This window comes from Coffea eugenioides, chromosome 3, assembly GCF_003713205.1.
Source record: "Coffea eugenioides isolate CCC68of chromosome 3, Ceug_1.0, whole genome shotgun sequence".
Taxonomy (NCBI): Eukaryota; Viridiplantae; Streptophyta; class Magnoliopsida; order Gentianales; family Rubiaceae; genus Coffea; species Coffea eugenioides.
Window position 1 is genome coordinate 5,368,996 of NC_040037.1, and position 14,859 is coordinate 5,383,854.

At 33.3% G+C, this 14,859-nt stretch overlaps 1 protein-coding gene across 1 annotated transcript; it reads left to right on the forward strand.

The window, feature by feature from the left end:
• The first annotated feature begins 8,485 nt into the window (after window positions 1-8,485).
• On the forward strand, window positions 8,486-13,840 carry LOC113764835 (probable methyltransferase PMT3). The gene is made up of 8 exons (XM_027308849.1): window positions 8,486-8,710; window positions 9,793-10,238; window positions 10,388-10,552; window positions 10,634-10,816; window positions 10,966-11,560; window positions 12,115-12,227; window positions 12,350-12,570; window positions 13,111-13,840. Exons 2-8 carry the CDS (start codon window positions 9,969-9,971, stop codon window positions 13,430-13,432), a joined length of 1,869 nt encoding a protein of 622 aa, XP_027164650.1. The 5' UTR covers window positions 8,486-8,710; window positions 9,793-9,968; the 3' UTR covers window positions 13,433-13,840.
• The last annotated feature ends 1,019 nt before the right edge of the window (window positions 13,841-14,859 follow it).

Sequence of the window (14,859 nt, forward strand, 5' to 3'; positions counted from 1 at the left end):
CTGGACTTAAAAAGTCATTCTTTTGGATATCATCATGAAGCATTATGGCTTGTCTACTAGAAAAATGTTCCTAGGGGCTAAAACACTTCCTACAGAAGATTTATACGTAAAGTTTCATGCTAATAACACCAGCTCTTTCCTTTGAGAAGACTGGCTTGTTTCTCTACTCAATAAAGAAGATGATGATGAAATGACTTGTTGCTTCTCGACGAAATAGTTCCCTTTGGTATATTTTTGGTTTTTTTTTAGCACATCTTGCATGCAATGGCGACAAGATAATGATGGTTGATTTCAAACATAAACTCATATCCAAACACACTCATGACAAGTTTTATATCATCAAACATAAATCATAATGACCACTCATGACAGGATAATGATGGTTGATTTCAAGGCACTTTGGTGTGATGGTTGATTTCAAGGAATCTTTGGTACAATGGGCATATGAATTTGAACAATTCATGTGTTGTACTTAGTATATTTTTCCTGCTACATTTTGTTAAGCATCACCTTGTAACACAATTTATCGTGCAAATCTAGGTGCACTTTCTCTAACACTAAGCTACAAGTTGCATTTTTCTGATGACCAAAAAAAAAAAAAAAATTCATACTTTACTCCCAATTCTGCTATTTCCAAAGGCGTTCATTTGGAACCTCATGGATAATAGTACGTCATAGCAGCATCCTTCAATAATAGTGACTCCATTTTTCACAGGCTCGTATTCATCTGGTTATTGACAATGGCCTCAATCAACATTTAACTAAAAAATTGTTTCAACCTATATAAGCATAATTGACTTCTTAGGAAGAGATTAACTTAAAGCAGATCACTAGCTGATTACTACAGGTAAAATCGCCCATGTTAAAAAAGAAAAAGAAAAAAATCATCCACGTACAGACATTGCGTTGAATGCGTAAAGTACAAAAGTGAAGCACATACAGCAGTAGTAGTAGTACTTCAAATGGAAAGCAAAATAGGTGAACGTGTAAACTAAGGCAACTAGTCAGTTCAATTGCTTTATGAATTATTTTTAGAAAGACGAGATTAGCTTTGAGTATGAAAAGGTATTTGGTTCATGTCCCACAGAATACCAATATATCAGTTGTAATTTGCTTTTCTTAAGATTCTTCTAATTATGTTATAAAAATATCGAAGATTCGCTTTTTTCCATAAATTGTACTGATACAAAACTGCTATGTCAAAAACACCATTTTGACATAGTGTGAGTTTTCTCCTAAATTCAAAACTATGAATTTTGTTTGTTTTGTAATAAAGTTTCTCCTAAGTTTTCTTAATGATAGTTTTCTATTCCTCATAAAAATTCCTAGTGTGAATTTTCTATTCTTTTAGAGATTCCTATGGAGATTTTATATTTGTTTTCTAATTATATTGTTAGATCTAAATTTATTTCAGATCTAGTTGTTAGCTCTGAAATTTTTTTAGATCTTGAATCTATTTTAACAGATTTCATCATCGTTATTGGAGTTTAAAACCGTTAATTAGCAGATATGACGACTGCAATATATACAGAAGGGAGTTGTAGTGATTCATCTATTAGAAGACAATTATAAAATTTCTTGTACTTTTCAGATCTATTGATAATTTTTCAAATCTATTGTATTTGTTAAATTGTAGATTTATAATTTTGATAGCATGTTTAACCTACCATCAAGGTAGTATTGTAAATTAAATCATGTAGGACGATTTCCAACAATCTGTCAATGAAATTTGCTTTTATGAAAAAAAAACGGTCAAGAACATTGCTCTGGTAATGCATTTCTCTTTGAACCCAAAAACTCTAAGTCCTTAAACCTCAATTTTGGCTATTAGATTAATGCCTCATCAGCAAACTAATTATTAAGTTTCCAAATAAATAAATAAAAAGATTAACTTTTTATGCATTGATAGTATATTGATTTTTTCACACTAGCAATTTATTATGTATGCTATGTGTATGATTTGAATTTTAAATTTGAATTCATGTTATACGGCATAATCTAAATCTGTTAATGTTAAAAAAAATATATACACTAACAGTGTAAAAAAAAAGTTATAAATAAATAAAACCACATTATTGTTATTCCATACTTGATCATATCAAATATTTAGTCTTCTTAAGATAATAATGGCTAAACGGAACCTGATGAGTTCAGGAACCAATTGAACCAGACGAATTCAGGAACAAGTAAACCTACTCGAGGAGCAAATCAAAACGACCTGAACTAGTAAAAGCCCTGAAATACTACTAACTAATTGTATAAAAATTCATTAACTTATTGAGATCCTTTATGTTACCAAAGTATGATAAAAACTAGTTGATGTCCTCTCAATTTCAATATAAGATTTTGAATTTGTTAGAATTAAAAATAGTCACCGGGCCCAAGGAATTTCCAACTCATATGTAAAAACACCAAGAACAATTCATGGAAAAGTACTATAGGCTGCAAAATATCATAAGAATAAGTTTCATTTGGATTGCGAGTTTTCTTGAAATATTCTCTTGACAAATTTTCTAACTCACATGCGTCGCATCGTTACAGTAAATTTTTTTTATAAAAATTGCTAAACATTTTAATCCAAACAGATACTTGTCTGGATCGCTATTTTCAGGAGTTTTTATAGAAAAGCATACTATAACAATTTGACGTATGTAAAATAAAAAAGTGATTAAAAATATGTTCACGAAACTACAATCCAAACCCTTATATGAATTAGCTGTTTTTGAAAAACTTTATTGTAACAGAGTTTTTAGAGTATATTTTTAGAAAATATTTTAAAATATTTAAGAGTAGTAGAGTTTTTAAAATATATTTTGGGATATTTTTTAAATATTAAAAAATTTTAAACTACTTTTTAGAATATTTTTTAAAAATTTGTATAATATTTAAAAAATTAATTTTTAAAAAACGGAAGGATCCAAATAGAGTTGGTTGGAGGTACTTGATGTTGTATTTCGGTGCAGTAGTACTAATAATAATCTAATAGTACACACACAAGCAAGTAGTGTTAATAGTTACAAACAGTAGAATCAGTCATTGTCATCAACTTTTTCTCAGCCATAAGCACAAAAAGAATCTGAAATCCAAAAATTTTTTTGTCAAAAAAGAAAAGGGTACGAGAATCCTTCTGCAATCACTCAACCAGTCAATAAAATTAAATATGCTTGCAGTCCGGACCGGTCCAGTCCAGTCCAGTTAGAGTCGAAGAATTGGGAGTTGCTGACCCTCTCGATTTGACATAAAGTTACTTTTGGGCCCACTCCCCCTGCCCACACGCACGTGGTTGTCTGTCTCTCTTGTCGGCCCATTTGGATTTCGCAAGATCCCCCACCCCACCGCCACCCTCCCAAAAAACCCCTCTTTTCGTCTTTTTCCCCGTCATAGTAGTTGCCCTTTTGGCTATTTAGTGGCTCTATTAACTGGGTAAGCACTCACATTAACTAATGATTAATTTTTTACCACACCTGTAAAATATTTTTGTGCTCACTTCATCCAAACTTGGAATTTTCTTTTTGTATATATATGCCATACTATGATGCCTTGCTCTTAAAAGTAGAATCGTTATCTTCAACTGACAAATTTTTCTTTAACGCCCCACTTCTCTTTATACCCTTTTTATTTTCAATTATCAAGCACAGAATTTAAATTTTAAATCTGAAAGTAAAAAAGACTCGAAAAACTCTTTCTCGATCACTGAAGAGAAATACATTCAAATGTATTAACTAAAAAAATAATTTTGTATTGATAGTTTAGTATACTATTAATATATTAACTAATTTACTGCCTGCGTAAGCTTTCTTGTCTGTATTACTAGGTGTTAACTAATTTAAGCACCTAAATTTTCCAGTAATAATTAAAAGAGTTTGAGGTGCATAATTTATTCAAATACTAACAGGACTGAATGCGGTGTGGGCTTAATGCTAGTCCCTCCATTCCAATTTATTTATTGTGTTTCAAGAATTCAAATTTTTAATAAAATAATATGTGTTTGGGTAGAAGTTATTTGCCAAAAAATTATTTACTGGAATCACAAACACATTTTTAATACATTTTTCTATCTTTTCAACCACTTTTTTTGTCTCACATACAATCATATTGCAAAAAAAATGCTATAGTAATTATTCCAAATAATATTTTGGTTGTCATGTTTATACTTCTCTTTTTAATTTTATCTTCAAAGATTCAAATTATGAATTTGACTTGGCATGCATATAATTAAAGAAATGAACAATATTGAAAAAAAAAGACTAAAATGAGTTTGAATTTTCTTAACAGGGCAAATATTTTGGGATATCTTAAAATAAAAAGTACGATACTTTCACTAGGATGAAGAAAATATCACACAAAACCTAGACCAAATTGTTTATGTTTTATCACTATATGTGTCTAGGGTTGCAAATGAGTCAAATTTAGTTGACATTTGACCTAATCGAATTTAGTGTCAGCTCAATTTTATCAAGTTTGAACTCGAACTTGAGTTCGACGAGCTTTCAATATAAAATTCAAGTTTGAGTTTAACCTCAAATTCAAGCCTAATCGAGTTCGAACTCAAATTTAAAAAGTAAAAATTATTATTTTACTTTTAGAAAAATAAATAATATATTTAATTTTTCTTAATAAATAATAAAAAATAGAAACATATATATAATTTTACTATTAAAATAATATATATACATGTGTGTATATATATATGAAATCAGTTCACAACGAATTAAGTTTCTCTATGCTTGATTTGAGTTCAAGAGCTCAATTTAATCGAGTTTTGTTAATTTAATTTGAGTCGAGTTTTGATCGAATCGACTCACGAGCACTCGCGAACAGTTTGATTCGTTTGTAATTGTATATGTGCCTGAACAAAGGAATTTTGGGGGTGCATTTTTTAATTGGGATGGGGGGTAATGGTAGCAATTATTTGAATAGATAGATTTCTGCTAGAATAATGTGGGATAAAAATCGGAAAACGCCGGTTTGTCCGGTCTAAAGGGTGAGCTAAATGCCATGCGGTCAGATCTTGACTAAGAGTTTGTGTTGTCAGCCTTCAGCCCTTGATGTGGACCATACAAAAGGCCCTGTCTTGTCTGCGTCAATCATCAATCATCTCCCTCCGTTTTTCTTTTTTTTTTTTCCCCACTTTTACTGCCTCCCTACACAAACTGCTGCTGCTGTTATCCTCTTGCCAGCAGAATCCTATATTGTGCTTCTCATTCCCAAGCATTCAAGCCTTCCTCCCCCCACACAATCTACCATTTATTTTAACTAATTATAAATTATAATTTTGAATAATTAGTTTTCTGATGTATGTCTTCGTTTGCTTTTCAGATTATAGATTTTTTTAATAACTAAAAAATTTAAATTCATAATCAACCAAATGGTAGATTTTGTTAATTCTGATTATTATCTATAGTCAAATTTTACAAAATTCAAAGCAAATGAGAATAAGGCCTAAGTCAGTACTTAAGCTTAAAGGGAAACAAAATATGGTCATAGATAGCAGTAAAATTGTATCAGGAAAGTGCAGAATGATCAACTAACATGATGGTCATCCAAGTATTCATGCAAAAAGAAACGAGTTTTTTTTTTTAACCAAGTGGACTTTTGTAGCTTTATGGACCTTAATGTGTAGGACGATCCAGTGTATTGGTCCTTAATCCATAGGACTAACTAGACACATGGCAATATTGGATTGTCACATAAATTTTTTTTTTTTTTTGTTAAATGAGAGGTTTTGAATTCAGAACTTCCTAATTATAATTTCTTTCACTTTATCATCCAATTCAGCCTTCTCTTGAATTATCACGTAATTTGAGTATCGTCAGATTGAATTAACTTCCTATAAAACTGTGTTACGCCAGTACGAACAAAGAAAATGAATTATGTTAAAGCAATGCATCATGGAAAAATAAATTCTTGGATCATTGTCAACTTATCTTATTGGATAGACAATCGCACTCCTTTAATGAAACTTTTAAGCATGATTTAAGGGGTAGTACGAAATTACTAATTCAAAATTTGTGAGCCAAATTACCCCTTTGCAATTTCTTTGATTTGCAAATCACTTCTCTATCTTCCAACGCAAATCATCTTCCTGATTGAGTTGAAAACAGAAACAAAAAAGGGGTCTTCTTTGATTTCAATTTTGTCAAAAATCCACATCATTGACCCACATCTAAATCGTCCGTGTTTTCTGCCCAAATTTGTCGGCCAGTGTAGCCTTTGGGTAGCTCAGAGGCCCAAAGGGCCAGAAGCTTGGGACATCGAATCTAGTCAAATTCTAGAGGTAGTGATCCACGACGGCTAGATTACCTTGTTACAGTCCAAGTCAGCGAAAAATGTTGGCATTTCTTTGATCCACTATCCTTTTCAGGCTCATCTATGAGCCCAATTACCAAACCAGCTTCTTGAAACTACAGATATTCCTTCACATCGAGTTAGCCCAACCTTTTGATATTGGGCATAAAAGCCGGTAGTCCACAGAAGCTTGCCGTCAACAAGTCACCGACAACTTGTAAGTACCCCCAGCCAATTATTAGCTAATACCGCGTGATTCCTTTGCTTTTTTTTTTTTTTTATATACTATCAGTGTGTATACTATTGAATTGAATGCACAACACATATAGAAAATTTAGATTTTAAATTCAAAATTTAAATTATGTGTCATATATTCAATTGTAAAAATATATACACTGACATATTAACATTATGTGTCATACATCAAATTGTGAAAATGTATACATTGTTAATATATCAAAAATTAATCCCTTCTTTTTTCATTGCAATTTATCTATTTCACATTTAACACTGCCAAAATGTGGTATAAGGCATGGGGGGGGGGAGAGATACAGTATAGTTTTATAAGTGAAAATTTTTCATAAAAAAAAGGTTAAATTTATTTAGTTTGATTGACAAAAACTAGTACCCTTTTTTCCCAATAAATGACGGATAACTTTTCTATACACTCAGTATATAATTTTTTTATACAAGCAAATTTAGATCATGCTACGTAAGATTTGAAATTCAAATGATGCACATGTGTCATACATCCAAAGCTGATAATAGAAAAACATTACTACGTTGTCAATGTATAAAAATTTAATTCATAGATAAGGGGCAAAAAATCTCAATTAAAAACTTTGAAATAGTTGAATTATACCAAATCCTATTGCCATTGTTAAATGTGAATGAGCTGGCATGCAAAAAGCATGCAGTAAATGAAATTTGTAATTACATTATGATAATTGGCATTCTCATGGATGAATGTGCAACGGTTAAGCAAACGATACCCTCAGATTACGTGACAACGACTCCTTCCAAGTTTATAAATGAACTCTTGATTTGATAGACATTTGGACTTGGGGATAGAGGTTGACATCCAATGGGGATATAGACTTATGGTTGATAACGGCAGTAATTACCATCTCTTGTAACCCTTTAATGATAGAGGGACTCTAGGGATGGTCATTACTTTGTTGATTCAAAAAATAAATAATAGCATCTAATTATGACCAAATTTGACTTAACAACTTACATATCCTAATCCTTGTTACTCATTATCGGAAAACACCCCAAATAATCTCCTATCCCAAATGAGTGTGTTTGGATAGCTAAATAATGGCAAAAATTTATTTGCTTGTATTACAAACACAATTTTCAACACATTTTTTTCATCTTTTTAATCAACTTTTTATTTTACATGTATCACATCACAAAAAGTATTATAGTAATTATTTCAAATAATATCTTAAATAATACTTTTCTAAGGTACTGTTGGGATTGAGGAAATGGGAGGAAAAGGAAAGGAAGAAATTTGAGGAATTTGATTTTTGAAGAGAAAAATGAATGGATAGGGAGGGAAAGGAAAGAAGAGGGTGTTGTTGTTTTATTGAGTTATGAATTCCACCCAAAAGTGAGCGAAAAATGAAGGAAAATGAAATTAAATGTATCAAAATACTTTAATTTAAAAAACAAAATTTTTCTATTTAAATTAACACTTTATCTTTTCCTTTCCTTTCTTCTCCTTCCTGAATCCAAATAAATATTCATTATTTTTTTCTTTTTTCTTCCATACTTAATCCAATTAAGATGAATGAAAACCACTTTCATCTATTCGAATTTTCTTCAATTCTTTTACATTGGTGTTCTCTACTTCCCTTACCCTTGTTACACAATCTGTAAACTTCAATTAGAAAACTAATTAATGATCCCAATTATTGATCTTGGCTTCATTTAGTACACTAAAACTTTACCCCGAAGGAATCCAAGAAAAAAAAGGGAAATAAAAGAGAGGACAACAAAAAATGTACACAAATATTAGCAAAAGTTAATGAAAAGCCCCAAGGACACACGATACCTAGACACTGTTTTTAACTTTTCACCATGTGGTCCACGCCATCTCCAAAAATAGCCAAAAACACAGAAACAAGTGAAAATGTGAGTTTAATCTCAGAACCTGAGATCTAACCCCTTTCCTTTTCGGCTATCTTCCCCTCCCGGGCTGCTGGGGCCCCCAGCTTATTTTATTCTCTTTTTTCTTCTTCTGAATCATCGGGTACCTACGCATTCAATCCCATTACACGCACCCTCAAAACACTCACTCAGAGGCAAAACCATATCTGGGCTTTTTATTTATTCATCGCAATTGTGTTTTCTGATACCTTTACTTCTTGAAGATATCCAATCTCAGATCTAATCCAAATTCTGGACTTCAACTAAAGTAAGCATCTTTTTCTTTCTATATGTCTCTCTTTTACAGTTCAATCTTTTTTTTTTTTGGATCTGATTGAAAAATCTATGACCCTTTGATGACTTGATACAGAAAGTTGTTGATTTTGAATTCAATATATTGCTTTTTTGTTGGTTTTGCACTGCATTATTGGTGTTTAAGGTTTAGACGAAAAGTTGTTTAGATCTTTGTAGAATTGATTAGTTTAAGGATTTATGAAGCTGCCCTTTTCTGTTTTTCTTGTTTTTGTTATTCGTTTTCGTAAAGGTTGGATTTTTATGTTGATTTTGGCAAAGGGTTGTTGAATTTACGGAGATTTCTAATCTGGATCATGACTTGGGGGTGCATAAATTTTTATGTTATTTGATTTTTAGTAATTTCTGCTTTCTTAAATGTTTCGATTATTTAAATGCTCGGCATTCAGTGAATGTTCGATAGACCTAGTTAGTTGGTCGCTGACTTTTGATTTGGTTAGGCTCATGCATCCTGTGCGAATTGGATTTGATTGTGTAATAACATCTTTACATCCTCTTTTCATCATAAATTGTTAATATTTAATGTAACACTATCTTCAAGATTTGGGGTAACTCTAGTGGTTTTTCTAGTTTAGAATAAAATGAAACAGCTAATTCAGTGCCAATTTAAGTATCTTTCCCTGAATTACATTTACCAGATTAGATTCCTGTTATAAATTGTCTGTGATCCTGAAAAGGGAACTGAGATGCTGATGTTTGTTGAATAATCTTGGAAAGTATTTATAACTTTTTGAGTTTTAAATAGTAAACTTCTTAACAGATTCTCATATGTAGGCTGACATATGTGCAGAGATTTCTCTATTCCAACAGAAATGTTTTGCATTGTTGATTTATTTAGTTCATAGATTAATACAATTATGTTAACATTGACTTGAACTTTGTCATAAAGGTTTTCAAGCATTAAGGTTTTCTTATACACTGGAGACTGTTTTCTTCTCTATTCATTCTCTTCTACAGCTTATACAAAGTAATGTTATCTAGCTATGGTCTCCCCTGCTTGCTGAGTTGGTCTGACCAGTTTACTTTTATCTTGAACAGGTTTTTCCGAAGTATAGTTTTCTTTCTGAGTTACTTTGTTTAGCTTCCTTTGTCGGTCAAAATTGTGGAACTGCATTATCAATGGCCCGGTTATGAGATCGTGTTCATGATTTAAGAAGATCTGTCGTGGAAGGGCAAACTGAAAGTTATCTTGGGAGGGTACTCAAGCTACATAAATGATGAGGGGTAGAGCAGATGGAGCACCAAGGAAGCGCTTATTAACTTCCGTCAGTATTGTGGCAGTTCTTTTGGTTTTCCTGTATGTATATTTTGGCTCTAAGAGCGGCGGTGAGTCTGCCCTGGAGTATGGAAGCAGGTCCTTGAGGAAACTTGGTTCTTCTTATTTGGGAGGAGATGAAGATGGTGATCTTGGAACCAAGCAGGATGATTCTGCCAAGTTTTCTCTGGAAGATGGAGAGGATGGATTTGTTGCAAAGACTTTCCCGGTAGGTATTTACAATGCTGAGCAAATGAATGACTAACTCCCTTTTTCATCTTTAGCTGCCGTCTTAGAAGTGTTTGACTTATTAGTTATTTTATTGTCTGTCTGCATGATTTTATTGAAATCTTTCAATTTTTACACTTGCCTTTGAAGGTTTGTGATGACCGTCATTCAGAATTAATCCCCTGTCTGGACAGACATCTCATATACCAGATGAGATTAAAATTGGATTTATCCTTAATGGAGCATTATGAAAGACACTGCCCGTTGCCTGAAAGGCGATACAATTGTTTGATTCCTCCTCCTTCAGGTTACAGGGTGAGAAATATGCCTAATATTTAATCTTCAATTTGTATATATGGCTATGATATAATAGTTTGCTGCATGTTCATATGACAGGTTCCTATTAAGTGGCCAAAAAGTAGAGATGAAGTTTGGAAAGCAAACATACCACACACACATCTTGCACATGAAAAATCTGACCAGAACTGGATGGTTGAGAAAGGTGAAAAAATTGTGTTTCCAGGAGGAGGCACACATTTTCACAACGGAGCTGATAAGTACATAGCATCAATTGCAAATGTAGGTTTCTTTGGATTTTAGGCTATGAAAAATTTTATTTCTTTAACTAGTTTATACAATCCATGTCTGGGATTTATATAAGATCCTTTCTATTATGCAGTTTTGAAGGAAATTTATTGATGTTTTTTTTCATACACATTGACTGGCAGATGCTGAACTTTTCCAACAATAAATTGAATAATGAAGGAAATATACGCACAGTTCTTGACGTTGGCTGTGGTGTTGCGAGTTTCGGAGGCTATCTTCTTTCATCCAATATAATTACCATGTCATTAGCACCTAATGATGTACATCAAAATCAGATACAGTTTGCATTAGAAAGAGGAATTCCTGCTTATCTTGGTGTTCTTGGGACGAAGAGGCTTCCTTATCCAAGCAGATCATTTGAATTTGCTCACTGTTCTCGTTGTAGGATTGATTGGCTGCAGAGGGATGGAATCCTTCTTCTTGAGTTGGACAGGCTACTCAGACCTGGAGGCTATTTTGCTTATTCATCTCCTGAAGCATATGCACAAGACGATGAGGATTTGAGAATCTGGAGAGAGATGAGTGCACTTGTGGAACGTATGTGTTGGAGAATAGCTGAAAAAAGGAATCAAACTGTCATTTGGGTCAAGCCTTTGACAAATGACTGTTATATGGAACGACCACCTGGTACTCAACCCCCTCTTTGCCAGTCTGATGATGATCCTGATGCAGTGTGGGGAGTCAAAATGGAAGCTTGCATTTCACGTTACTCAGACCGTAAGTTTCTGATTTGCATCAAACTTATTTTATTTTATTTTTTCTTTACCTTTTTGTAGCCCTAAATGTGAAACATATTCAATAAAGTTCGGAGATGATAATTACTCTGCACTTAGAAACAGTGCTTGAAGATCAGGGCTGGTGAATACGATCCAATATCCTGAATTTTAGAAAGCTTGAGTGCTTAAAGCCTTAAATGGGGCAGATTTTACCTGAATAATAACTTGCTATTAGCTAAAGAAGCAGCAGGTTGTTTATTTGCTCTTCACTTAAGATTTTTTTTATTTGTAGTCACTTGCTGTATTCAGAAGTGATAACTACCTCCTTAGTTTGTGTTTTAAGTGCTTTTCACATTGGGTTACAGCCTGTGAATGGATAGAAAGTTCTTGGCTTTAGGGCACAAATTGAATGGTTTGGCACTTGTACTAACAATTGTAGTTTGAAGTTAAAAGAGTTTTGGTGCTTCAGGGTTATGCCGAGGACAATCACAATAGTAATGGAAAAAACAGGTTTTATGATCTAAATGGTAATTTACTCTGTTCTTTTGCTTTCAGATGATCATAGGACTAGGGGTAGCGGTTTGGCCCCTTGGCCTGCTCGACTGACTGCTCCACCTCCACGCCTTGCTGATTTCGGTTACTCAAGTGAAATGTGGGAAAAAGACATGGTAATTTTGAGGCCTAATATTAGCTCTCTCTCTCTTTCTCTCTCTCTCTGTCTCTCTCTCTCTCTATGTGCTCTTTAGTTGTATATCTCAAAGGCCTTTGTACTTCTGTGGTATATGCACAGCAACTTTGGCAGCGGAGGGTTGAGAATTACTGGAATCTTTTAAGTCCAAAGATTTCATCAGACACTCTGAGAAATGTGATGGACATGAAAGCGAATATGGGCTCATTTGGAGCTGCTTTGAAGGACAAAAACGTTTGGGTGATGAATGTTGTGCCTGAAGATGGTCCTAACACGCTTAAGCTTGTGTACGATAGAGGGCTTATTGGCACAATCCATAACTGGTATGCTACTGAATTGTTTTGTAGTTTTCATAAATTTGAAGTTTGGTTACTAAATTTTCATCTTCTGGTACAAGTGAATAATTCAAGGGTTGGAAGAGTTAATTTAGTGGCTGAAGAAAATTTAGATTATTGGAACATATTATAACATTTGTCTTGGTATGTTGAGGCTCTATTCTTCTTTTCTTGAGCTTCTTAAATTTGATTATGGAAAAATAATTGCTGCTCAAAAAATTTGAAAACATGTTTTGGTTGTTTAGGGTTTTTGAAAGCCAAAAACTGTTTTCAGAATCACCTCCAGGCTGCTGTCAGCAATCAGTTTATTCAAGCATAATTAAAGCTTAAAAAGAAGGTCAACTGCAAGTGAGACTACCTAGAAAAGAGATTTTAGCTAAAGAATGTATGTACTCAGCTGATTTTAAGCAACTTAGGACAGGCACCAATGGCCGAGAGTTTTCCTAGCTTTCTTAGAAAAGTGACAAACATTGCAGATGCTCTATAACCTTTATTCAGTATGCCTTACTTCAAATTTGTTGGAAACAGGTGTGAAGCCTTCTCAACATACCCTAGGACTTATGATTTGCTCCATGCTTGGTCTGTGTTCTCTGATATTGAGAAGAAGGGTTGTAGCGGTGAGGATCTGCTGCTTGAAATGGATCGGATACTAAGGCCTACTGGATTTGTTATCATCAGGGACAAACAACCGGTTATTGAGTTTGTAAAGAAGTACATGGGTGCGATGCACTGGGAAGCAGTTGGAACAGCTGATTCCACTTCTGATCCAGACCAGGAAGGAGATGAACTCGTGTTTGTCATCCAAAAGAAGCTGTGGTTGACTAGTGAAAGTTTGAGGGATACAGAATAGGCAAACAGTGTGGTGCACCTCAATTGTCTTCTATATCCACACGCTCCCATCTCTTTGGATTCAAGAAGGACGTCCTGAGAGCATGGAAATCAGTTTTTTACTCTGTAGCATTATGTGATGATGATTTTTCTAAATTTTCTCTTCAGCTTTGATTTTGATTTAGTTGACAAGGCATAGACTTCTGCACCTATAGGCAATTCTTCATTGTTTTGATATCAATAGATTTTGAGTTATTTTGAAGCCACTTTGCCAATGACCAATAATCTCAGCTGCTATACATGCTAAAAGTGGCTTCAATTTAGTTGATTAAGGGTATTTGCTCACTGATTCATTACAACTATGCTATTTAGCTGTTTCAAGTGGATCCAGCACTAATACAGCAATCAATATTTATCCTAAGTGTTTATATTTCCAAGGTGCACATGCTTTGAACTCGCAGCTTCTTCTTAGAACAGGTAGCTTTGATATATGAATTTAGTAGTAAGCTGTAGCTAGAAATATTTGAGTTTTCTTGACTATTATTGTTCTTAACCATTTGATGCATATGTTACTTTTCCTACCTTTGTTATGATATGTCAAGCCTCAATTTTGCCATCATTTACAAGTCTACTACTTATTAGTTTGTGTGTTTTTTTTTAACCAATTTGAGGTTTATAGATAATCTTAAAATGGTTCTGAGCCTTTTTAAAAGAAACACATTCCTAATTAGCTAAACCGGGAAAATCTTTAATGTACATTTTTTTTACAGTGGTGGGCACAAAAACTAAGAAGTTAATTTTCTGGCATATTGTTCGTTTTCTTCACTTTTTCCTGTTCTGCTATTCTTCATGTTCAAGAACCATGGCACCATAAAAAGAAAGTAGAATTAACAAGATGGAAGTGCGAAAGAAGAAAAGTCATTGCCAAGATGGTCAAAATTTGAGTCTGAAAAACATTTCACTATTCTAATCCACTAGGCTGACCAAATACTAGTACTTCCATTTCTGTCATCCTTTGGCATTCCTATTTTAGCAGAAAGCTGATTGTTTCCCTGTGACAGTTCCCTGTTTGATTACTAGTTTCCGCTGCATATTACAGAGTTAGTTCATGCATGGGTCACATCCTTTTTTGGCATCTTTGCTATCTGTGTTGACTTTACCGTCTCCCGTGGCAGAATATCTCAACAAAAACCAATCAAAATTTAGATCTACCTGTTGAAGAGGTACTGCAATCTGAGTGGCAGGGTACTATTTCTCTTCTATTTGTGAGTGTCAGGGTGCTAAACTAGTAAACAGTTGAATCCAGATTTACTAAATCTACTCCGAGCTTTTTTTAATAAACACTGTTAACACATTTAAATTTCATCCAACTTATCGTATATATACGTATTAACAATTAGAAGTATTATATTTTTTTGTATTTATATACTTTTTTCTAATTAATTTAAT